This window comes from Botryllus schlosseri, chromosome 15 (genome assembly GCF_051294905.1).
Source record: "Botryllus schlosseri isolate E-star chromosome 15, Bs_hap1, whole genome shotgun sequence".
NCBI lineage: Eukaryota > Metazoa > Chordata > Ascidiacea > Stolidobranchia > Styelidae > Botryllus > Botryllus schlosseri.
The window spans coordinates 10,074,394-10,101,432 of record NC_137250.1 but is presented as its reverse complement, the minus strand read 5'-3'; the positions used below and the strand labels follow the sequence as shown (position 1 = coordinate 10,101,432).

At 40.4% G+C, this 27,039-nt stretch overlaps 3 protein-coding genes across 4 annotated transcripts in view; 2 read left to right on the top strand and 1 right to left on the bottom strand.

Moving 5' to 3' along the window:
* Positions 1–27,039, top strand: part of LOC145457734 (ubiquitin-like protein 3) — a 245,928-nt gene that overhangs the window by 158,153 nt on the left and 60,736 nt on the right. The window lies entirely within an intron of this gene.
* Positions 1–27,039, top strand: part of LOC145457722 (THAP domain-containing protein 1-like) — a 474,772-nt gene that overhangs the window by 439,351 nt on the left and 8,382 nt on the right. The window lies entirely within an intron of this gene.
* LOC145457700 (uncharacterized) lies at positions 1,911–25,068 on the bottom strand. Of its 2 annotated transcripts, none has more exons than XM_080335973.1 (9): positions 24,002–25,068; positions 20,142–20,372; positions 17,422–17,554; positions 13,131–13,315; positions 10,719–10,876; positions 7,480–7,497; positions 5,855–5,968; positions 5,570–5,785; positions 1,911–3,579 (listed from the first exon to the last, which is right to left on the bottom strand). In XM_080335973.1, exons 1-9 carry the CDS (start codon positions 24,072–24,074, stop codon positions 3,178–3,180), a joined length of 1,530 nt encoding a protein of 509 aa, XP_080192099.1. In that variant the 5' UTR covers positions 24,075–25,068; the 3' UTR covers positions 1,911–3,177. The 2 variants fall into 2 exon arrangements, with proteins under 2 accessions (XP_080192099.1, XP_080192098.1); XM_080335972.1 differs by having other exon boundaries at positions 20,142–20,375; positions 24,002–25,063.

The window sequence follows — 27,039 nt, the reverse complement described above, 5'->3', positions numbered from 1 at the left end:
AGAAGTGGGCCGTGCTACAAGTCGGCAGCTACGGAATAAAAAATGAAGAAAATTGGTCTGTTGTAAATGACCGTAGTAGTCGACAAGCACCACGAATGCCTCAAAAACAACAGTAGTCAGACCATAGTGTCCTATATCGTGGACACAAGAAAATCTCACGGCTCAGTGAGATTGGTCTACGTCACAGTTTCCATTTGGTCAAAGGCAATTTGACGGTAATTTGTGACCGGCTTGCCGTGCATTAAATTGGACAGAACGCGTATCAATCGAAAACTACCGCGGTGCTGATTGCGAAAATATTAATTTTATTCTGGTCGTGGCCCTGGAATGGAGGAGCCTCGAATGTTGCATTGTAACAGAGTTTGGTATTCTCACGCAACTATGCCGTCTGAGAACTGAGAAGTTCAGGAGCAAGTGCGCACGAGAGTGAGAGTGTGAATGCTCAATCGGTTGCGCAACAATGGCCAATAGGTTTGCGGTTTGCGCTGCTCCTCACCTGCTCCCAGGCGGCATGCGTAAAAAAAAATTCAAAATAATTCAAATTTTACTGTCAGCTGAAAAATGCCTAAAAATCGATGTAAAGCAAATTTTGCTCATTTCCAAGCGGTAGAAGCAACGTTATTGCAGAAAACACTGTTGCATAAGACATGCCCCCCCCCCATTTTTGGCGCTTGCTTTTTATTATACTATCTTCTTCTACTTTTCATTCAGTATGCATGCCTCCTCTTTGCATCGCCTAGGCCAAGGTGGGTGTCTGAATCCAAAGCTTCTCATTCGGCCAGCCGGGAAAACTAATTGATCAGCCCTGATATATGCAATAGATGCTAAGGTTACAATATTTTGGAATCGGGAAAGGAGGGCACTTTTTCAAAATTTTCAGACTTGCAATACCGGAGTAAAATCCGGAAAATGGTAAATTTACTACCAAAATGTGGCTGTTTGACTAAAAAAATCGTCGTTCACGTTCGTACCACCACGAATTTCATGTTTACCGTCATTTATGCCCACTGTCGGTCGAATCTGTTCATCATCTTAGCTCTAAAAGTTGTAAAGGAGGACAAACTGCCAAAAAAAGAGGACATTTAGGAGTCCCCGGAGGACATTTTCAAAAACCTCTAAATGGAGGACGTATGGTACCATACGTGATATGGCAATCGTGCATGTCGGTCACGCGATAAACTTATTACTACGAAAAGATTATATTCCTTCGTATCACATACGCAGTATAGGGACCTTACGTTGAGAGTACCAGTGTTGTTTGTCTGTGGTATTCATGGTGTTTGTCGACTACTATGGTCCTTTACACCAGGCCGATATTGTTCATTATTTTCCGTAACTGCCGACTTATAGCACGGTCCACCTCTAGGCTTTTTGTAAGACACCGCTTATGCGGATGAGGTGGCGAGGAGGAGAGAGTACCAGTGGTCCGCCACAATACTCAGTAACAAAAAGTAAACAGAAGCTTCTTCGCGTGAAGGGGTTAAATTATAGATAACTAACCGTCTATCTAGCTAGACAGTATAGAATCTAGATAGTATATAATCTAGACAACGCAACTTGATGATGATGAACTTTTTTCCTAATCTCAATTATCAACAAAGTCACAACAAAAGAAGAATCCACGATAAATTTGAATCAACAAAATGAAAATCATGTGATAATCATAATATCTGATTTCTTGGGATTTTTATTCACGTTTCTCAATTATAGTAAGCAAATATATCTGTCGCCCTAGTTCGAGAGCGATACGTTGTCTTGAGTGACGCGTTATCGTAGAACCTTCACTAAAGCAAAATATTATTTCTGTTTTTATATTGCAATAGTGCGGCGCGCGGTCCCAACTAAGTTGAAAAAGTGGCTCTTTACTTATTTTGAGTTGGCGACTCCTGCTTTATAACCATACAGAACGATGTATTGAGATAAACATGTAATTCATGACTTATCAGAAGCTTTAAAGAATCGTTGTTATCAAATGATCAGGAAATTTACAGGAAAAATAATGCGAAAGATAATATTATTGAGGTGTACGGACAGTTGATTTGTGTGGGTCGAGATGTCCGAATATAGTGGTCATGCGGTATATGCGTCTGGACGTCTATTTTGAAATAGATGAGAACGTATTCCAGTCGGTGTTCGGTTGATATAACAGTTCATCAAGTCGTTCTGAGGTTCTGACTCCCTTCATCATTTTATAGTATCACAATATTGTGCTGTTTGGTAGGCTACTGATAAAATTAAATAATAACAAACGAATGAGCAAATTTTAATCTCGCCAGCGAGCGACTTCATTAAAACGTGATATCAGCGACCTTATTTCCGTGACTGGTGCGTCGAAATGTCGCTTGAGAGTCCGTAGATTCTGTAGTCCAAGTTCATGGCACGTCGGGCGGACATTCGCCACGATAAAGTGACAGCTGACACCTATGCATTTCGTCCATCTTCGACAACTACATAAATTGATGGCAGAGATTCCCGGCCCATAATACGTGTGGTTGACGGCGACCAGTCATTATACACAGCCATTTTTGAACATTGAGTAATTAAATTTGCGATGTACGTTTTGAATCGGTGATGTTATGTTCCTATATTTTTCCCAATTATCGCAACGCCGTATGAGACTAGGGTTGTATTTGAAACAAATTGTTTAAACAGAGGCCAACAAAAAAATTGTGTTTTTAAAGTTGTATAATCATGCCATAATTGTGCAAATACTTTCCACAAAACAAGTTGTATGAGCCTACGGACGATTACCACCCGATATAGCCGACGTATATGGGATGGTTGGAACCCTTAAAGGAGTCGGTTCAACAGCCATGGTACGTAGATATTTCGTCAAAGGAGCTATATTTACCCTACATTTTTAATTGTCAATGTCAATCCACTATGACGTCACAATTGAATATTCGTGACGTCGTAGCTTAAAAAAACATGTTTTAAACAAGGGCGTTGTTTTAACAGGTTTGTTTTAAATTGATTTCTGTTTTAAATGCAACCCTAATTGGGACGTTCATTCAACGGTTTTTGTATACACGATGTCACACCCACGATTGTCACTGCCCGGAGTGTCCGAAAGCGGAATCCATCGCGTTGAATGCATTTTTACAAATGATGCAGTGAGAGGATCACGAACTTTTACGAAGGCAGCAAATTCTCTGGGTTTCTTAAGTCGGCGGTAAATCATGATCTCACTGTGCTCTCGCCGGGCAATCTAACGTATCCTCCATCGCCCACTTCGCCATCAAAAAACGCGAATTCTTCAAATTGACCAACCGCTTCGGAATTGAGCGGATCATCGAGGCAACCCCCATCGCAAAATGCTGAATCGTAGCTAAGGACCCTGGTCTTACTCTGCGCGGGGATCGACGGGGTAGAAATATCATCATATGATTTAGAGATATTTTCGCCGGCGTTGTTTCTGCTTGGTTGAGCCTTCAAATTTGACGCCATAATGAGTAAAGATTCGACTTCGTCGTTCATGACTACGGACGTTGATGCTTCATACAGTGGCTGAATCTTCTCATCTTGAAGTTCAACCTTCTCACGGTATCGCTCAGTCGACGTTACATCGATGACTTGCCTCTGCAATAATTGTATACGAAGTTTTTGTAACAATGTTGCATGCACCTAGGCTTTTATAAGACACCGCTTACACGGATATGATGGCGACGAGGAGCCTAGATAAACCTCCAACCCTTAGGTAGGAATTCTGGAGTCGATTTCGGACGGACTCGGACTCGAACCCGCAACCCATTGGTTTCGCAACTGCGGATTATACCACTACGCTTTCTCGACACGTAACAGTGTAGTGATACCTTACGAGTATATGATTTCAGTAATAGTTGTATATGAAGGCCGTGTTTCGTCTCTGCGACCCGCAGAGAATGAGCATTCATAAATATATATAGGCAATAGTAGGCAAACATTGCGGTCGGGACTTCTAGATTTGGCACCGCTACATTGAAGCGATGCAAACTTGTACCAACACTACATTCTACTTTTCGAAATCAAAAGTGGAAAAAGTAACTTGCTTGACCTAAAATAAACTCTTCAAGTACAAGTAGAAGTATAGTTTAAGTCAGTGGTTCTCAATCTTTTTGTCTTCGCGGACCCCTTTTGGACCGCCACGGAACCCCGCGGAACCCCTCAAGTATTCCTTCAAAATCAGCTCAATTGTGCAACCGTCAACTGCCTCGAGCCAATATTACTTGTAGGCTCGTAACAAACACTAAACAACCTCAAAATGACTTTTCTTGAAAATAACATCACACTATATGTTGAAATTGGGTAAACTTGCAGCAGTATGTATTTTGTTGAAAATACACGTCTTCGATTGGATATGGACGAGTGCCGAAAATCCATTTCCTCAAAGATATCTTGGTGGCGAATGTAATATTAACGCGTAACGCTTGCAGCGACAGCTTTTGGTGTGTGTTTTAATGAACATATCACGCCCAGCCTAGTCATTTCTGTCTAGCATCGCATCTTCAAGTTATTTAGTGGTTATATCACAGGAGAAAACGGATTGGTTGGCGAGTTTTCAATTCCTTCATTGGGACAGATAAGGAAAGCAGATCAGGAATTTCTATTTCAAACGACTGTTTTATAATTTGCTGAGACTGATAACTCCAAATCCAAAATGCTATCTCCAACATTTCATGTTTCCACAAACCCTAACAAAACATATCCAAACAGCATTATGTTTGCATCGCTAGGCTATTAGGACAATTAAAATGAGTTTGCACACTCGGATATTTCATCTCACACCACCATTTTAATGATGTGAGTCTTAGTTTTAGCAATTATGAAGCGAAACACTGTCTCGTGGTTTTCCTAACTAAAAAATAAATAAAAATTAGGTTATCAATCACTTTACAAATTTAGAGGTTTCGCGAACCCCCTAAAAATGCTTCGCGGACCCCAGGTTGAGAACCACTGGTCTAAGTACATTGTTACTGACCTAATCCGCATGCATGCGGTATTACCGTACACCCTTAGAGAAAATAGTGTGTAATTCCACCAGTGTACCAGAGAATAGCGGATTTAAAATTGGTGTGTCCTAATCCAAAAATTTTGTATATTCCAATCCTAATCCTAATCCGATATAAACTTTAAATTCCTCGTAAAAAGCCTACATATTATAGGCTACCTATGATTATGTAAATCGAAATAAAACTAAGTACATGAAGTAACTTTGGTAGAACGACAAACTTTGTCGTTATTCGCCACAGAATATCAATCTCCCCGAAAATCGGTAAATCCAGTCCTAATCCTAATCGATTACAAAATAAATCTGATATCCTAATCCGGCAAAATTTCACAAATCCGGTTTCCCAAATCCTAATCCAGGTTCATCTCTGCCGTGTACCACCCCTGATATACGGATGTAAATATACATCCATGGCATGCGAAACCAGAGCCTAGACTTATACCGCGGTATAAATCGAGCAAAACGTTTCAATTCACATTATGCATGCCCAGATGACCGTACGAATGTATGATGATTGTAGGTCGTAGGTGCGTAGGATTTGATTTATGACCGAGAGTGTAAAATCTAAATTGCTCGACTTACGGTTGCTTCCGGCAAATTGGACTCCTTTTTCCTCAAATATCTCCACATACGCCGTTTCAAGAAACATATAAACACCATCACCACAACGATTGCTACAACCAGAGAGACCGCTACCAATACGTTATAATTCGGTAAATCCGATTCATGCGGTATATCGGATTCAAGTGATGAATTTGCCGCTGTGTAAGATGAACAACCCGGATGGGCACAGATAGTCTGTTGAACAGAATCAGTGGATAGATATATCGCTAAATAATATTTTCGCATTTCAGTGTCGTTGCATACCTCAGTTTCGTTGCTTTTAATGTCGGAGCCATAGTGCATTTCGAAGTAAGCCACAATGCAAATGTTTGCTTTCTTATGAGACTCAAAATTTATCACGAAAGCAGCTGCAGGGTTCTGGAAAACGTTGGTTAAGTCGAAATGATATGCGATTTCGTGTGTCCGCGAATAGCGCCGATCGGCCAAGATTTCCGTGATTCACTTGTAATCAGAGATGGTCAGAAAAGAAGTTATAATTTTGGAGTTTTTTTGAGTACTCCAGTAGATTTTGCGTAAGCTACTTGTATTACTTAGTCGAGTGAAAATACTTTTAGACTGCTTCCGCTTCTACTTGATAGTTTGTAATGCAAAACTACTTACTTCATGATTATTCGATTTTGTCAAGTGGAAAGTCATTTCGGGATCGATTAGCATTCTTTTTGCGAATGGGATTTTCAGAAAACTTGGAGTATTGCCTGTTTTACGGAAACTGAGTATCTTATAGTTACATTCGTCATTTTGTGTTGGTCGAAAATATTCATCTTTCAATTTCCACATGTAGCTCATTTTTGATTGGCTATAAAATATATGCGAGGCTTCGACCAACTCTACTTTTTGAAAATACTTTCTGGAGTATTTTTCAGAGCTGATACTTCCTATACTGCTACTTGAAGTAATTTTGGCAGATCTCGGAGATAGTTACTTCTACTACGAAGAGATTTCAAGAGCTTCTTGGAGGTAGCCTACAGCACTTCAATATACAATTGAATAGTATATTCATATTGAAATGAACCCCAGTATTTTCGGCTGACACTGGTTGCTGACGATTACCCCTGACGAGTGTCAGCCGAAAATATTCGGGTTCGTTTCAACATGAATATACTATTCAACTACGAAGAGAGTAGAAATTGATATTCACACGTAGCCGGGTAGCAATGCTGACCACCTCTGCTTACGATGGCAGGCAAAATCATACGTGTCATATTATTATTATTATTATAATTATTCATGAGGAGTTTCAAGTGGCGCGTGTCGCTGTTTCCGGCCTTGTGCGCCACAGACAAAATCGGATCGAATTCCCGTGCTATATGGGACGTAGGTTTACAATAACTTTGAAACTATATATACAACTTACAAGAAACAATAAACTCGGCGACCGGGGTAAATAATCGCGGCAGAGTAAGTAAGTTGGTTAAAGTAAGCGGTATATTGAGCGTGGTACATGCGTCGACAAGAAATGCTCGGTGAAAGTCATATTTTTTGCAATGCAACAGTATGTATGGTCAACCGTATCGGGGACGTAACACGTAACACACATTACAAAGTGGGGATACGTGTCACATATTACGCCCCAAAACTTGGTCCCGTTGTCCGATATATATTTTCGCGAACTGCTTTATGAACGCGCTATTATAGCATGCGCAACGCAATTAATGATGGTCGTAACTCAGAATATCGAAATCAGAACTCGAAAAACAGAACCTAGTTTAGCAAAAGTTGTAAATCAACATTCGGTCATAACAGTCACATCCGTTTCGGTGTCTGCGCTCGTCTCCCAAATACCCTATCTGCGAATCGTAATTGCCAGTACAATGATGTAGGTACCATCACTTATAATATAGATTGAAATGAACACTTGAATATCTTACCTCCGGCTCTTCGTCTATCTGAAATTATAAATGCGAATCAATTATATAGCTTCGATTGTATATATAATATAAACAAACATGCTTAAAACAAGGCCCTTGTTTAAAACATGTTTTTTGCTGTTTTTTCGTTTGTTTGTTTTTAAGCCATGACGTTACGAACATTCAATTATGACGTCATAGTGGATTGACATTGATGATTGAAAATATTGGGTAAATAGAGCTCCTTTGACGAAATATCCATGTACGATAGCTGTTGAACAGGCTATTTTGAGGGTTCCAACTATCCCATATCGTATAGTTTGGTTATATCGGGTGGTTATTGTCCGTAGGCTCTACATGATTTTTGGAAAGTATTTTCACAATTATGGCACAATTATTTTTAAAAGGCCACTGTTTAAAATATGAAACAAAGTGTTTTAAACAATCATTTGTCTTGAATCCAGCCCTATTTACGGTTATGTATGAAATGGAAAAGGTGCACACAGCAGTTCTATACGCAATGCGGTTTTATGAAACGTGTGACGCACGGGGTATACATTTGTGCTGCGGGGCTCAGATTGCCAGGACGAGACTCTTCGGTGCCGACCATTTCGAAGACCGGAAAAATCAATATTGAAGGTTTTGGCCAACCAGCAACAGTCATTTGGGACCCAGTTTGTATCGCATTTATCCAACGTGTTTTTGCACCGCATTTGGCCAACCGCATGTATAGACCAAAACTTTATGTCTTTAAGTGTCCGGCACGGACAGCAAGGGCGGTCTTGATATACCATTGCTCACCCCCATCAAGTATAAAACACCCCAACGGTCTCCGGCGGCGTTAAGAGATACTAGGATTACTGCTCTTTCACAATTGCGAATGAAGTTGATTCACTTCTGTAAATTATGCGTATTCAAAAAAAAATCGGTTGCGGCAGTTACGGCCCCAGTATTTCCTTCTTGCACACTACCCTGTAACCCTGCACAAGTTATACCTTTCCAGAGAAACCCATGTCAGATGAATCATAGCACCATATCAAACTGATTTTTGTAATACAAAGGTCTGCACATCTTCATGATCACGCCATTGTAGTAACGACTTTTCTGTGTATCCCACTTATAGGACAATTTCTACTGAATAAATACCAGTCAACCCTCAAATTTACCGGACCACAACCTGTCAGGTCGATTTCGCCTTTGTCACATGCCCCACCCTCCCATTTTGTTGCTTGTCTTTTTGTGTGATCTTCTTTACTTTAGCCTACACCAGGGGTCGGCAGCCTATTGTATGCAGTGAACCGAAATGCCAAAAATGTCAAAATATTACGAGCTGGCGTGTCAAACATTATTAATTTTGTCATATTTATAGCATTTCAAGCAAGGAATCCCGGTCACCGCTTATCTGCAGCTGGCATCGGTCACTCCTATGATTCTGAAAGTATTGGTCGCGAAGTGTAAACATTTTGAACAGCTTACAAGTACAAGACGAACACGATTCCAAATTCGCATTCGACGCGGCGCTCATTATTTTCCTGGGCTGGTGTCATATGATATACGTGCGTCTCAAGCTGCGGGCGCTGGACTATTCGGCGCTGGCCATTTCGTCGCATGCACAGTGCACATATCAATGTCGAACGCTTCGGCCAACATGCGGTAGTTCTTTTGTTGTTGTTTTTGTTGTTGTTGTTGTTGTTGTTGTTGTTTATTAAACAAAAAGATGTGGCGCTTATCGCCTGACGGCCGGCGGTTCTTTTATTTCAATGTTTTATCGCCGCTTTTGGCAGCGCACAGACCGCACGGAATTGCATGGTCGCATGTTGCCCGAAACGTTATCTCTAGGTCGTGTCTCATGGAAATGCCCAGTTCCGAAAGGGAAGGGAAGGACGTAGTATATTTTTGTCCTTGATGTTTTTGCGGCATATACACCGACTCATGATACACATGCACACGATCTGTACATATGCATGCCATGAGTGCATGATGGGCATATGCTGCTGGACAAGGAAGGTGCAGATATAGCTTTTTACGGCTTTCGAAGTCTTGCACCACCTCACCATGCTATCCCAGCAATGCATGAGCGCCAAGCGGGGAAGTCATGGATACCAGTTTTTCTAATCAGGTTTTTGGTCTGACCCGGCCGGGGATCGAACCCACGACCTACCGATCAAGTAGCCGGACGCTTCATATATAGTATAGTCGCTCTCCCGCGGGCTGCACAGTGCACACTCCTATAGATTAAAGCATCCAGACGTTTTCATAAGATATTACGTTGTCGTTCTTTTATATTAAATACTAATATGATTGGACTCATTTCTGTACATTATGCACTTTTTTAAGTATTCTCTCTATACATATATATTTCGGAAGAGTTGCCACATTATAATCAAGAAATCAGGTTACAGTAAATCGGGCAAAGCGCGGGAAATAATTTCACATTAAAGAAAAAATGCCGCACAATACTCTATTTTATGTTGATTTCCAACATAATTTTGGGTTGCCTGCGAGTTTTGTACATTTTAACAATTTCTGTTTCACTTTTTGCAAAAACATGGTTACAATAGGTCGTGTACGTCAAATCATTTGGCGTGCCATGAAAATCATCTCGCATGGCACGAGTGCCGGGGGTTGCTGTACCCTAGGCTACATAGCCTATTCAACACAGTGACTATATATGTACAATTGTACAGTATACAAACTATGCGCAGGATATCGCACAAAGCGCGAAAAAAATCGTTGTTGCAAGAGATTTAATCGATTTGAAACTGTAGCAACCCAAATTTATACCCTTCGCAACGCATACTTAAAGAACCCGAATGAGAACAGCCTCTGGCTGCCGCAAATAAACTAAATAAACTAGAAGCCAGAGACGTTCAGAGGAAGAAATCGGCAGGTTAATAACGAGAAATAGGCTCAAACCGCCAAACCGTGCAATAATTAAATTGAAACACACATAAATATAGAGATGCTGTTCGGTCGCTAACAAAGTTCGGTGAAATATTCGATCGACAACACGAGAACGGGATTTCTGAATTCTGAGGTAAGATCTGCTTTTGGGTACCATACTTTGGGTGTGACTGTGAATACACCTTCTTTTTCGCGAAGAGTGCAGGAGGTCTGATCACCGCAGATCCAAATATCGTTATCCTGCAGTCCGTGGCATCTATCAACTATCAAGCTCCAAAATGTCCCATAGCAACCTAGTTTTCGATATTCACTACATAACCTACGTATGGCATATTATATGCGCATCGGCTAATCACCTCTTTGAACGGCTTCTCCGATCCGGCATAGAGAAATTTCACGGTATACTTCGGATTCATAGATCTCCGCAATGTAACTTGTGGAAGAAATCTCGCGGTGATGTTTCCGCATTCGTTGGATAGGTTGACGCTCGGGGGCGAAAAATTTGTTCGGACACCTGCCAATGGAAAAATCCTTGAAATTATGGGCAGATGGGAGCGCACGGCTCAGCGCGAAAATCATATTGATTACAAAATATTTTTGGGCACGTAGGATACCTACCGCACTTTTCGGCCCTTTGGGTGTAAATAATACCAGGCTTGTTGTAACCAAGTCACAAGGTTCCGAGTCACAAGTCAATCTCACTTTTATAGTTTTGACTCGAGTCAAGTCGAGTCATTTTCAATTAACCACCGAGTCAAGTCCGAGTCCAAGTCTCGGAGTAGAGTGTCGAGTCCGAGTCATACTGTTTTGACTCGAGTCCGAGTCCAAGTCATTGTTTTGACTCAGTTTCGAGTTAATGTCATGTGAAACCCACTTTTTACAACTCTTCTCGGTGATATCGAATACTTCGCATTCATAATATACTAATTCTCCTCATTTTAATAATTTCTGGTAGCATTTTCAAGTATCAGTACTGATATACGAGATATTGATAGTGTGATAACTGATAACTTCAGTATTCTTCGAAATTACAATGAAATACCTGTCTTGGTGAACCCAGTCTCGAGTCACATGACTTGGTCCGAGTCATGCGCGATGACTCGAGTACAAGTCGAGTCAATGCACAAATTGACTCGAGTCTAGTCGAGTCATTTTTCATTTTTAAGAAAATGACTCGAGTCAGGTCGAGTCACCAAAAAATCGCGACTCGAGTCTGACTCGAGTCAAGTCATGACTCGACTCATTACAACCCAGAATAATACATCTTTCTTTTCGTCAAGCGCATGTACTACTGAAATCCTCAAGGCGGATTTGCCTACAATCACTACTTACTCAAGTGGTTATGACAATGCTTTTAGAGTGTTTAACGGTTTCTAAAGCAAAAATACCTTATAAAGTCCAAAAGTTATTTTTGTATAGGTCTTCATCCCTACTCACTAACAACCTAACTAAGAGATAAATCAACTACTCAGCAGGACCTATCATTTGGACAACATATCTGTAAATTGCCTTATAATAGATTTAAAAAAGATCACCTCTTGTCGTTATATTAACACAGTTGTCCTACCTTGCCCAGACATTGCTTCATTGATCATTTGCTACCATCGTCTACTTTTCCTTTTCCTTTTTTAGCTGTGATTTTTACAACCAAACTGTATAGAGTCAAGTGTACCTGTTTGATGCGGGTGTCATCAGACTATTTGACCTTCACGGTCGTATCGATCATTCCTATCTGATACCGCATGCTGTGCAATGTGCATGTATATTTTCTGTACCACCATCATTGCCGTCTGTTTTTTATGTATTTTGGTTGGATGAAAATAAAGACTTTCTCTCTCTCTCTCTCTCCCTCTCTCTCTCTCTCTCTCTCTCTCAGTGAAATAGTCATAACTAGGGTTGCATTTAAAACAAATGGTTGTTTAAAACACTTTGAACAAAGGCCTTTAAAAAAAACGTTTTTTTAAGTTGTATAATTATGCCATAATCGTGTCAATACTTTCCAAAAACATGTTGTATGAGCCTATACGGACGATTCGATTAACACCCGATATAGCCGACGTATACGATATGGAATGGTTGAAAGCCACAAAATAGTCGGTTCAACAGCTAAAGTACGTAAATATTTCATCAAAGAAGCTATGTTTACACTATATTTTCAATTGCCAATGCCAATCCACTGTGACGTCACAATTGAATATTCCTGACGTCATGACTGACAAAAAAAACAAACCGAAAAAAACAAACAATAAAAACATGTTTTAAACAAGGATCTTGTTTTTTACATGTTTGTTTTAAATACAACCCTAGTCATAACAACCAGGCGAAATAGCCACTGTAAGGCTATTGCAGCACACATTTTCAAAACTTCCACGTTATTCGCATTGTCATCAGCCATTTTGCCTAAGTTACGAAAATGAATATTGCTACTTCAAAAGTAACCCCTCTCAGATTGACTATACTAAATTTGTGCGACGCCTCGACAAAATATACGTTTCATACTTAATTTTCATACCTTTCGTTTCCTAAATTTAAAGTAATTTCGGCATGTCTTGGGAATCGCTATAGCTCTACTGGAAATTGAGTGAAGAAGTGTGCTAAACGAGTCTGGCGCAAAGAATAAGATAAATTGTTACGGTCAAATTCGAATCAATCGCGGTGATCTGTTTTTATTGTGAGATTGGAATATAGACATATTTTCATAGTGTATTGAACAACCCTCTACCAATTCCACCATACAAAAATAACATTCAAGACGCCTGGCAACCCACCATAGGTATCAAAACTACGATATTTTTTTGTTTCCCTGCCAATCACGATTTCGTCGATGAGTGCTTCAACTGTGAATACCGTGCTTCCTTCCTTTCCCGGGAAATTCCGATCGATAGACAACGAAGGTGCAAACGTGGCATTGAAACTGTGAAGTTTAATTTCACCGGTGTAGCTGTTGCGTACTCTGTTAAAACGGGAGTTTTATCAAATAGAATCAACTTCAGACTAATTATAGCGTATTGACGGTATTTTTTGTGCTCATTGCCTTTATTATTGCTATTGTGCTCGGGTTGCTGTGGTCTCCGCGATTCAGTCATACAATTCAAATCGCGAAAAATCGTATTTAAAAGGCAAGCAATTTGTATATATCAGACCCAATTCTCAGGCGACAGCCCGTGGCCTATGTATGTATATTGTATGCATGTATGTATATAATATGTAAACTTCACATTACCGGGAAAATTTATCCTCATAGAGACATAACCCTTTGGTAAATCAAAGGAATGTAGCCGCAGAGATCGATATGAAAATATCCTTGTTAAACTGTTGTAATGACGCTTCCTCAGATAATAACATTTCATATATTACATTCATATATGATTTGAATGTCTGGTGACACTAACAGTGCAAGTTTTTGTTGCAGTCAAATCCAAGGAAAGTTGCACGTCTTTTTCACAAAAGTTACAGTAAGAAGTTGCATTTATTTTTCATTAAAGTTGCACTAAATAGTTGCATTTATGGTTAAGTCCCTTGAAATGATTATTATTATTATCAATATTTATCAATTTTTATTATCAATAGCCTGAAAAAATGATCCAGTGAAAATATTATTTTCGGCGTTCTACCCAAATCTGAACTGACTTCAAATTTAAACGACAGTGAAATAATGAAGCGATCTATATACAATTAAACATACAGAGCCAAATATTTCCATTAAAAAATTAATTGCATGTAAAATCGAAAAAAAAACTGCAAAAAGTTGCATGAACAAATCGGAAAAGTGAAAAAATAGGGAAAAGTTGGAGAATAATTGCAATATAAGATTACTCCAAACAGCTTAAAACACCATAGTACATAACTTCTGAGTATTTAGGAAGCAACCGGAAGCTGTAAAAAAAGTTGAAAAAGTTGCAAAAACTTGCCTTATAATCACTCGTCTGAGCTCAACTCTGCTCAGCGTCATGCACGGGCGTTTTGGTAAACGTTACATCGAGGTTTGAACTAAAGTGTATTATACCTCCGTCAATCAAAATGCTGTGACCTCGACGCAGAATCAACATCCCTTAATAGAGATCTCGTAATAAGTAGCTCTGCTTCCTGCACTTGTACTACCCGTAAATGACAACACGAGATAACAATAGATTTGTTGACGTGGATAGTCACTTGCAATAGCCTACAAGTTGCTTACCGCTTGATGGCAATTACCTCTTCATGACCCACAGAAAATGAGCAGTTAGCAGCAACATTGCCGAACAGGAAAATGTTGCAAAACATGATAAACTCAGCAGTCAGCACGCATCACGGATCACACAATGGCTACTCAATAGCAGATCTTGGGAGTTTGAAAGAATATATTTTAGATTACTATGTTTTTATAGGTGATTCATTGGATTGGGCGTTCCTTCGCCTATCATGACATATGGGAGGTTCAGTAGCATAAAATATCAGCATAGTATCAAAGCAACGATGTGTTGTTTTTTCGATCATGTTGGGCAATGGATATATTCGCCATATTTGAGTGTAACCGGTTTACCTTAGTTATCTATAATTTGACGTTATTCGCAAGTTCGAACTTTTGACTTAGCTGGTGTCTATCAGGAAGTATCAGTGTTGCCTATCACCATAGTTTAACGACGATGCGATCGTTTCCATGAAACTGTATCATTCATTAAATCCTGAGTCAGTGTTGAGACAGGCAAGTTCGTCGTATTCCCTTGTTGTCAATCAGCGGATATGCCTCATTGTTCATATTATTATCACCTGCGAGGTATAGCATTCCGATCAATACTGAAGTTTCGTCACCAGCACTACTCAACAACGGAAGGAAGAGTATTGCTCACATCCATCGGTAAGCATATTTTGGTCAGAATTTCCGCAGTGCCGGTGTCAGGGTTTGTATCAGTACCTCCGCCATTTCCGGGAAATTAAGAACATTTAATCCGTCGACTATGGAGCATACAATCAATAAAACTACACCTACGAGGTCGCCTATCCATGCCCATATTCCTTTGAAATCCCACCCCATATAGAAGGACGAACTGCGACGGTATGGTTTTGTCGCGCCATTGCACGGTGAAGACAATTCATGAGGTACTCGCGGGTAACATTCAGGTTGTTCGACTGTTATGATGTGTTACTTTGTTGAAACATGCTGCTATTTCGTGACCTCCGACAAAGATTGTCGCTACTCAAAATACACATATAGGAATCGCTCACACGTAAACCAGACCAAACGAAACGAAAAACTCGCAATTTCCGAACCAGGACATATCAATATCGAAGGTTTCGGCTAACATTCATCGGTCTTTCTGGGAGCGCACTCCGTGGGGTAGCATTTCAGCAGAAAGTTTATATGTCTCGGCTCGGTGTGACCTGGCCTGGCGCGGAGATAGCTGGCGCCGAAATGCGGATGCCTAATATAAGTCCGTTACCCGCAGACTGCACACCACTAAACTAGGCATGTCAACGGCCCCAAGCGAACCTATGAATATTCCGTTCTCTCATAATTGCTAATACAGTCAGTCTCAATTCTCTAAATTATGCGTACCGGCTGATACCGTAATTAAAATCATGACATTCATTGAAACTAAGATGTGCAAAGCACGAAGAAAATTCTCTAGTTGAATGTATCTGCTCTAAAATACTTTGGCTCCCAGACTACGTCTATGTTGCAAGACCGTATACTATATTCCATATATTCCATAGACTATATACTATAACATCAGTGACTACTTTCACTTTCTCTGCAAACGACGCTATTCTTGTCTGGAAGTTATGAAGATTGGTACATTGAGCACTAATGAAGTTCAATTTGGATGGACGGAGAGAGACATTTTCTATAAACATATATTGTAGGCCTATATATCACTTGACAACTTATTAACTCGGTATCCATTGTGTTACTTATAACTCATACTGTACAATTTCATTATTAAAATGCATGATAATACTACAAATTGTGGGTTTATGTGCAAGAGATACAGCGCTAATTTTTTATTATATTCATATCATGTTAAGTTGAATGAAATCTCCGATGGTGCGAGCAAACAGAGTAGGCCTATATAGTTTCTGTAAAGATTTATTTCACTGATCAGCTGAAACATGACGCTATCGTCCAGTTTTGGATAGAGCAATGAAGTCTATATATTCCATAAAATCCATGCTATATGTAGACAGAGATTCAATTCCCAAATGAAAATAATTATATCTTAAATAAAAACTATACGACCGTTCGTTCCAAATGTCCTATGTGAAATAATTTCTTAGCGCCCTTGTGAGGTAATTTACCACTCGTTTCTGTCTACCCGTCGCTTAATTTAAGTAGTGTGATGATAACAGAATGTCAAAACTGTCTAGCACGAGATGGGTGTCGAAAGATTTGGGTATTCGCATATCGGGGTGGATCAATTTGAAGCTGTAAATTACATGCAATAGGCGCCATATATATCGTAATTTGATGTCATTTCGCCTTTTCGGCAGATCATATTCTTGTGAAATGAATAACAAATGGACAGCGGAATTTTCATTCAATAAATTATACCGAGGACCCATTTCTATCAGAGAGCGGAGCGCACGTGTAGACAATTTGTATTTGAGATTACCGAAGTGTTACGACCAAAATGGCTGCTGCAGTACGTAACGCAATGCTTTGCACATTATTTCCTTCTATGCCATAAGCTTGTGCACTGTGCATACTGAAGACTGTATGGGCCGCGACACCATTTTGTGCGGCCCACGAAAGCCCCAAGAAACGTTTATAAAGCTTACTAAAAATCTAATTACTGCATCGATTAATATTACCCATTTTGCCCAACATAACCTATCATTAGTATTGCCGCGCTATCTACCAAAATAAAACGCGATCGACCTGGTGAGCAGTGAGCACATTTCGCCAGAACCGGCTCTATGTAAAAATTGTACAAATTCACAATGAACATGTAGGCTACATTATATAGAGTGCTAGTAGTGAGTTGAATTAAGCGGAAACGAACAAGGTGCAACTATATTGTAGGCTACATATGGTAGTTAAGTTGGCCGCTGTAGGTCATTATTATCATATATTCGCCTTACCTGGCGGAAACGCGGTAGATCATCCTGGTGCTATTTCCTGTCTTGTTGGGCAGCACGACCGGGTTCCATACCAATGTGAACCGAAAGTCCGTATTTATAAGAGCAATACCTGTGATCGACTGCGGTTTAGGCGCTGGAAAACAATAAAGTTGAATTTTATATAGCAGATACACTATATAATGTTTTATATGACATAAGCTTACGTTATGATTGGAGAGATAGTTATAGTTGCTTACGGAACGAATAGCTGTTGGTGGGTGTAAAGAAAATCCCGATACTATAGGGAGTTGCACAAATTTCTATGCAATTTATCCACTCTCTTGTCCAGGGGTGGGCAAACTGCGGCCCACGGGTCGCATGCGGCCCGAGACACCGTTTTGTGCGGCCCGCGAAAGGCTCAAGAATCGTATTTAAAATATTTAATAAATGCTGCGATGACTCGATTAAACTTTTTCTCATCATATTTAACCATGATATTTATAAAAATTTCTGACTACAGTATAGTTTTATTTCCTGGTGCAATAGCCCGACCTCATGATCCACGCATTTTAAAAGGTTTCAATTGCTAAACATCACAGAAATTCAGAACGGAAATGACATAGCTCGGTCCACGAGTGTTTTTCTTTACAAACTGGTTACTGAGGACGATCCACTTATATATTATCTCCATATTTCTTCAGTCCCTATATGACAGTGGTTCTCAAACTTGGGGCGTGGAAGCATCTGAAAAGGGGCGCGCACTGAAATTTTTTTTGCTCCGGCGCGATTTGCCTCCAATTCATAATTATTGCTCTGTCTGTTGTCCAAATTTCCTATTTCATAATTTTTCTCTCGTCTACAGCCATAACCTTATTCAATGCCATCAAACTATCCGTTGGGATAGCTAGCATTCTTATTTCTCTCTTGAATATTTTGTGTTATCGCGATAAAGGGGGGGGGGGGCGAAATTTTTCACTAACATAAGGGCGGCGTGTCTAATAAAGTTTGAGAACCACTGCTACATGATTTAATAACAATGTTTCCTTCAAGCTAATAATCTCAATTTAATATAGTGCGGCCCGCGAATGGATTTGGATGTTGAATGCGGCCCGAGAGCCAAAATGTTTGCCCACCCCTACCCTAGTCCCTACTCTCGAAAATTTCATCTCTGACTCCGGCTTGTGACTTTTTGCCGAGTTCGCTCCGGACTACGCGATATTGAAATTCACTACATTATACAGCGACTCTGATATCCAATTGTGAGTATAGGGAAACTATTTGCCGCGATTCCAACTCCTGACACTTCATCAGTTGTTTCAAAGACTTCATCAAACATTTCGAGTTCGAATCCGTCAATCCCAGTGGTTCCTAACCAGTTTTCCGGAAAACCAGGGATTCCCTGAGTCAACACATACATGTGCTCGACTCATGCACATGCTGCTTTGTGATTGCACAATGCACATCCGTCTTGACCATTATTGGTTGCGGGAAGTTAGGCCCGATCAGTGCGTAACTGTTGTGGAAGTGCGCCGTGTGCAGTGGCGTACGAAGAGGATTTGTGGTTGGAAATCGAAACCTTCTGAAATGCCAATTTTATCTAAAATATTCATAAGCTGATTTGCAATTGTATCAGTGTTGCTTTTCGACCGAACAATACGATGACACTTTCCAAGGTGAAGTCTCGCATCTCTGAAATAGTATTTGAAAAGAAAACAGCAGAAGGAGCACCAGGGTTGTAACCAAGTCAAAAGGTTCCGAGTCACAAGTCAATCTCACGTTTATAGTTTTGACTCGAGTCATTTTGAATTCACTACCGAGTCAAGTCCGAGTCCAAGTCACGGAGTAGAGTGACGAGTCCGAGTCATAGTGTTTTGACTCAAGTCCGAGTCCAAGTCATTGTGTTGACTGTTCAGTTCGGAAGAATTATCATGTGAATCCCTCTTTTCACAACTCCGCTCGGTGATATCGAATGCTTCGCATTCATAATATACCCATTTCCCTCACTTTTAACAGCTTCTGGTTGCATTTTCAAGTACCACTGCTGATAGACGAAATAATATTAGTGTGATAACTTTACTATTCTTTGAAATCATAATGAAATGCCTGTCTTGGTAGACCCAGTCTCGAGTCATATGACTTGGTCCAAATCATGAGCAATGACTCGAGTCCTTAAACCCCGAGGAGCACTCATTAGTAATATATATTTATTATAATGTTTTCGTTGTGAGTGAAATTCATAATTCAATGGTTTGTTCTTGTAACACTCTGAAGAGCTTCTTGGAGGTACAGAACTTCAATATACTATTCAATTATAACACTCTGTTCATGCGCAGTTCATTTCGTGCATCAGTGATCGATAGTATTGTATTAGATGTGTATTGTCGTAGATTTCTTGTTGTTTTGACTCGACGAAAAATTTTTTGTAGGGCGAAGGTTCACCGATTAGCGTAAGTGTCCCATGGGATGGTAAATGTTAAGAACCACTCACTGGTCTATATGCGGAGATCGAATTTCGCAAGTCTGACTCCGACTATGGGTGTGCGCAATCTCGGGATCAAGGAACACCAAAATTCTCTTTGTGTGTGAACTGTGTCTACAAATGGCGCACCGAAAAGTCGATTTTCGCAAAAGTGATAAAATACAGATAAAATTCTTCGAGCTACTAACGCTGGGAACATCACCTGACAGACTTGCGTTTTAAAATTTGCATACAATAACATATTACACATATTGTAGCCTACCTGGTAATGTTTTCAGTTCAGTCGTAGTGGTCGCAATGAAAACAGCGGTTGAATCTGCTGTAAAACGAGTTGTCATAGCTTTCTTGGTGATGTCCGATATTGATGATACAGAAGTGTTCGGGTCAGATGTACTATGTTCCCGGCTATTTCGATTTGTACTTGAGGCATATGTATTGAGCAAGGGTTCAGATGCTACTTCAATCCCCGACGAGATTCCAGAAGATGCAGTCGCTGCTACCGTAGAAAATACAGAAAGATGTTACCAATTGACTTGGTGATTCAACTGTTGCCATCATTGATGTTTGACGTTTTCTGGGCGTCAATTGATTCACCATGTGCAATCGTTTATTCCTAAATTATCGATATACCGAGATTTAACGAGGTTTAGAATAAGTTAGTGACCGGACATTAGGCTATTGTTTATGGAAGATGCCGTATGTCTCTTTTCCCTAGAGGGGCATTTGCTGAAAAAACATTGGTCTGTCCGGTGCCGATGCAATATCCGAGAACATAAGCAAAACATAACAGTTCATGTTTCTTGATTCGTGAGACATACATTTTTCTACATTATACATTATCCAACTCCAAACCATAATTTTCCATCGAAGGGTGATAAGAAGTAGGAGCAATAAGATACATACCGTAATTTTCCAAGTATAGTACGCCCCCGTGTATAATACGCACCCCTAAATAACATGCAAATTCCGGGGAAAAGCCTGTACCCATGTAAAGTACGCACCCTGCATTTCAGTACATGAATAGTTCCGATTTCGTATACGATGTCATTCTGTTTTGCGATGGCACTCTTGAACAATCATTACACAACGATCGCTAATCATTATACAATTAGCGGGATTGTCTTTAAACGATGGTAGATAGTAGCAAAAGCCTGCGAGGCGGGCGACGCGATAGTTCAGGCTAGCGACACGACATCTTGAGCACGAGGAGACCTTTTACAGATGCGATTGCTAATCATCATACAATTAACGGTATTGTCTCTAAACGATAGCAGATAGCAGCGAAAGCCTGCGAGGCCGGCGGCGAGATAGTTTAGGCCAACGAACCGACAATCGACATCTTGCGCACGATGCCTATTACAGATGCGATTGCGCCTAGGCTAACGGTTATGTCATGCGCACCAGGTCTGTTGGAGATGCGACTGATTGATCACGCAAGCGATTATATCTTGCGCAAATGGCCTCTTGTATATGTACAAATTGCATATGTGATTGTTCGGGTCTGTCGTTGACGCGATGAATTGATGAGAATTGTCGCGCGCGAGTGTCTCAGTGTTGCCACTCTAGGTTAGGGTTACCATATTTTTGTTTCGCAAATTCCGGACGCTCCTTAGCGCCCACTAGCGGATTTCAAAATGAGGTATGCGCATATTGTCGTCAATATGACGTCACACCAGCAAATCTATGCCTATCGACTAGAGGTGGTCAAGGGGCGTAATGGTACATCATGCATGTTACACCGATAAGGTTGTTTATCAGCGTATAATGCCGGTGAGCACTGCACCCCTGAGCTATATAAACACCGCACATCCGGTGGTTTCCAACCTGGTCGCGACTCCATTTCCAATCTGAAAATGTTCCGTGGCCCAGCACAAAATTTGATGAGCTGACTACTAATTAAATGTCGGCACATTAGCCCAGACTTTCTCCCGGCCTATTTTGGAAGCTGATTACGTTCAAGATCTTCGCGAACCCCAGAATAAAGGCAAACTACCCCCAGGTTTAGAACCACTCTCTTAGAATAATGCATCCAAATGGACTAAACCGACTCTATGAATATACCGTAATATTGTAATTGCGATTACAATTAGACTTATTTTGTAAATGATTGTTATTTTTATTTATATTTGATCGCAGTTTGTGAGAGAGTGGTAGTCCCCATGTTAAAACCAATATATGTTATACTAAATCGCGCGCAGCGCGAAGATAAATTTCATGTAGCATAAATCCGCCCAAAAATGATATTGTCTATGTTGATTTGCGAAAAAAATATGAGCTTATTCTTGAAGCCTTCAAAATTCCGGACATTTAGGCATATTTTTAAAATTCCTCCCGGACGCAGTTTTAGCAAGCAGTGAAATTCCGGACATGTCCGGGAAATTCCGGACGTATGGCAACCCTACTCTAGGTTCCAGGAAAAACACAAGATTATGTCGCGAAAAAACACTAGATTGGCGAAAAAAACACTACATTAGTAAATTGCAGGAAAAATTTGCCGTTGCCAAGTAATCATGATTACCAAGGTACAAATCCATAGATAAGAAGTGTTCCACACATGAATTCGATACATATGTATGATATACTGCAAGATTATTCAACGAAAATTAATGAAACGAATTCAACAGAGTAAGAAAAAATCAAATATTGTCGCTTTCAAATTGTACGGCATCATAAAAATGATCTTTCGATTGTACACCATCCATCAAACATAAGTATCTTTTGTGTGACATCCTGCTCACTACCGTATTTCTTCAACCAAACAATGGGGAGGTGTCTATTTGCAGTGATAGCTTACTTCATTTCCACGCATGCAGTGGAATGTGGCAATGCCAAGAGATTCGTCATGAGCTTCCGCAGAAAAGGGAATTTTGATTCACCGAATCCATTGTGCCTAGATTTCAATTTTTGCCAAAATTCTGTTGGAGGCCATTGACTCCTGCAGCTCATTTTGCGAATTTGCCAAAGCAGCCCATTCTTCCGGCAAATCATCAAGTTCATCAAATAATATCACAGAGGGAAATTACTTTTCTTTGTGTTGATAAGGCTGTTAACGGATTCAATACACTCAACTACGAAAGTATGCTGTCCTCGGCAAATCAAAATCTTGCCCGAATTTGCAGATTGAGTTCAACAAGAAACGACAGAGCATCGGAGCAAAATTGCTCTTCAATTTTGCCGAGACTTTCGCTCATAAGTACGGATTCATAGCGCACCCTGTTACGTAATAATTGCTTGTTACTGCACCACCACATAGATTTGTTAAAAACAAACATAGCCAGATACACCAAATCGCCTTATTAGCGATAAATTTAGCGTATAATTGAGTAGTCTAATGTTAGAATATTCCTTGTTCGCACAATTGCAGAAAAACACTAGATTAGCTAAATTGTGCGAAAAACACTAGAACACTAGGACGACCGAAAAAACACCGGTTCTAGTGTTAAAACACTAGGAGTGGCACCACTGGAGTGTCTATTAGTGACCTAATTTCGCTCGCGTACAAACGGCAAACCAACTCAGCAGGATATCGCGTGCTTGTGCACACGACTCTCGTTAATTGGCAGCGCATTGCACTCTATAATACGAATTACTACGCGCGATGGCTGAAAGTGCTGCGCGATTGGAAACAAACATGAAGATAGGTGTGATTTCAAGGTTTTTTATCGAGGGAGATTTTTTCAAGGCTTGTTGTTCCCATGTTTAATACGCACCCCCCTATTTTAGAGCAAAAAATCGTGAAAATTTTGCGCATTATTCATGGAAACTTACGGGTACATGCATTACTATTGGTTGAGGTAGACCCATGTTCTCGTATTATACTCGAATCTACTTGTTGACGAGTGGCGCCGCGCCACGGGCCACGACTGCAACGCCAATGGATTGCGGGTTCGAGTCCGACCGAGGTCGACTCCAGAATTATTACCTAAGTGTTTGAGGTTAAAAAAGCCTAGAAGTGGGCCATACAGCAAGTCGGCAGACATGCGGAATCAATATAAAAACAATCGGCCTGGTGCAAATGACCGTTGATCATTGTAGTCGACAAACTCTCCGAATAGCGCAAACAAACAAACAATTGTTGATTGGTTGGTAGTCAAAGGTATACAATACATATATCCTACTTACCAAACGCTATCGAAGGAATGCAGAGGATAAGTAGGCCGATCGAGTGTGAATTGACCTTGCGGAAGTCATTCATTTTCGAAGTGTGCTTAACTTGATTGCAGCGAAAGTTGTAATGCGAGAACTCCTGTTCGCCGAGGTATCAATGGTCGATAGACTGCATAGCACATATCTTAACTGTATTGCGGATTGAACACATTGAGAATAGCGAAAATTTGTCTGTGATATAGCACTGAACATCTGGCGCGTGGTCATTCGGTCAATTCTGTTTCATTAGCCAATTTCTATGAGTTCTTGATTTCGATTACGTATGCGTAATTAAGTATTGCCTTCTCAGCAATGTAGCATGGTGTCGTGCATCGCGGTTTTCCCCATTATATCCCGAGTCATTTCCACGAAATTTGGAAACAAATTTTTAATACAGGCTCAAACTTTATTTTTCCTCTATACAATTACACATTTGAGGTTCGCGCTCACTATAGTCTTCATACAGCATTTCAGTAAGAAATGATCGCTTAGAATTAGATTGAACTGTACTCCCATAGTGAGCAGCATTGTCACCAACTTACGCCCATGACTGATATCGTCTTTGTAGTTTTGAAGTGCCATCGCACCAAATTTGACGTGTTTGATGCGTTTTACCGCTATAGCCTATATAAGTCTATTCGAAATGCTTCTGCACTTAAACTGAGACAACTTCAACTGAAAATATTCGGTCAATTACAATTGATTCAATATCGGAAATTGCACCTTCCCATGGCTGCCACTGCGTCGGAGTCGGTGCTCTACGGTTAACAGGGCTTCGATTACTCGTATCGAGCCTCCAGTATATGCCTTGGTTATCTGTATATCTATCATATTACACCCAATTTTCATTTTTTTCTGTGCATGTTATGGATTTGCGAAGTTGACAGATAAAGATTCTCTCTCTTTCTTTCTCTCTCTCTCACTATCTCTCTCTCTCTCTCTCTCTCTCTCTAGATAAGATTTGAGATATATGCGTAGCTTATCCCAAGTAAGAATGCGTTGACGAAATCTCTACCTTGCTCAATGCTCAATGACTTCGTGTGCACTATATATCATTGCTGGCACACGTTAAAAAACATGGAATTTGGTAAGGCATCTATGCCAGCAACGGCCATGGCTATACTCTTGCCATGCACGGGTTACTCATAATGGTCACACCTTTAGACCCACACGATAACGTTCACTTCTATAAAAAATGTCAAACAACTGTTGATAGTTCCATCATCCATTGGTAATGGCTATCAATTTCCTGGCACGCAATGTAGGTTTGTATGATGCCTCGTCGCAAACTGTAGGAAATTTCTCTTTCCTCAAAGTTGACTGCAAAAATATATTCGAGAGAACGTATTGACCGTACAATGCTGTTCGAGCATATGCAGGCGTCACTGGAGCATAGAGTAAGCCATCAATAGATAGCGGATATCGGTGTATCTGTCCGTAATATAAGCAGTAAGCACGCATTGCTAATATTCCGGAAATACAATCCTCAACAGTGGTTGGCAACCTTTTGCGATTCACAACTGCATTTTGACTATTAATGTAGCCTACGGCCATATTCCAGTGCATAAGCCACAATGAATTAACTGGGCGTCAAATACCCATGTTAAACTGTCCAGTGTCCATGTCCATTTGAGGTACAATCCGACATACTATACGCACTGGAATAGCGAGTCGCCATGTTGTGCGAAATTTTTTTAAGATTCACAAATGAATTTCGTCATTAATATTAGTAGATTCACATATTACCATCAAACATTTATCCTTTATCAGCCCATGGGATCAGATTCACTGGTGGAGTTGATGGAGGTAATGTCTTCGGAAATTTAGGGCATTCATGATGCATCTTCGGGTGGACCATTGTTATTAGTCATTTTGTTGCATGCTGTTATTTCTTGACCTCCCATCAGGATTGTCGGTAGGCTGAAGTGGAAATATATTGGAATCGCCTAAACGTACCAGAAACAAATTTCTTTCGTAAGAAGCATACGATTCCAAGTTGGAGCGTATCATTTTCCTCTGCTGTTCGCATCTGTACTGTGGGGCTCAGATTGCAAAGTGCGATACTATGTTAGTTGAAGGGAATTTCATTGCTACTGTTCTGCGTTTGCGTTCTATGATATTCTCTTCACCGTTTTGTTGAACTGTTATAGACCAACAGTTATTTGACATGCACCATTATTCAGGGTTGTAACCAAGTCGCAAAGCTCCGAGTCACAAGTCAATCTCACTTTTATAGTTTTGACTCGAGTCAAGTCGAGTCATTTTCAATTCACAACCGAGTTGAGTACGAGTCCAAGTCAGCGAGCAAAGGGTCGAGTCCAAGTCATGGTTTTATGACTCAAGTCCAAGTCATTGTGTTGACTGCTCAGTTTCCAGTTAAAGTCTTGTTAAAACCCCTTTTTATAACTCTATTTCGTGATATCGATTGGTTCGCATTAATAATATACCAATTTTCCTCACTTTTGGCAGTTTCTGGTCGCATTTTCAAGTTCCAGTATCAATAGACGAAATCTCAATGGTTTAGTTACTTTACTATTCTTCGAAATTACAATGAAATGTCGGTCTTGCCGTCTGAGCCTCGAGTCATATGACCTTGTTCGAGACATGCACAATGACTCGAGTCCAAATCGAGTCAATACACAGAATGACTCGAGTCGAGTCATCAGAAAACTGTGACTCGAGTCGAGTCAGGACTCGAGTCATTACAACCCTGCCATCATTACGCCTGAATTGCAGATGTCATGAAGACCTCGCCACTTGAGAGTGAGGTCGTATCGCTGTCATTGTCTGTCTTGAATATCTGTGTAAACTCGAATTTAACGAAATAAATAATCCGTCTGTCTGTCTACCAATCATTATAGCGCCATTACATTTTCTTGGGGCGCAGTCGGTGATCGGAAGTTACCATAAGCTCGTGAGTCACTCTCAGATTGGTTTGCATTATTTGTGCAATCTAGGTTACACGCGAAATGTGGGACGTGGTGCAATCTATGGTTTCTCAAACTTAAGCGGTC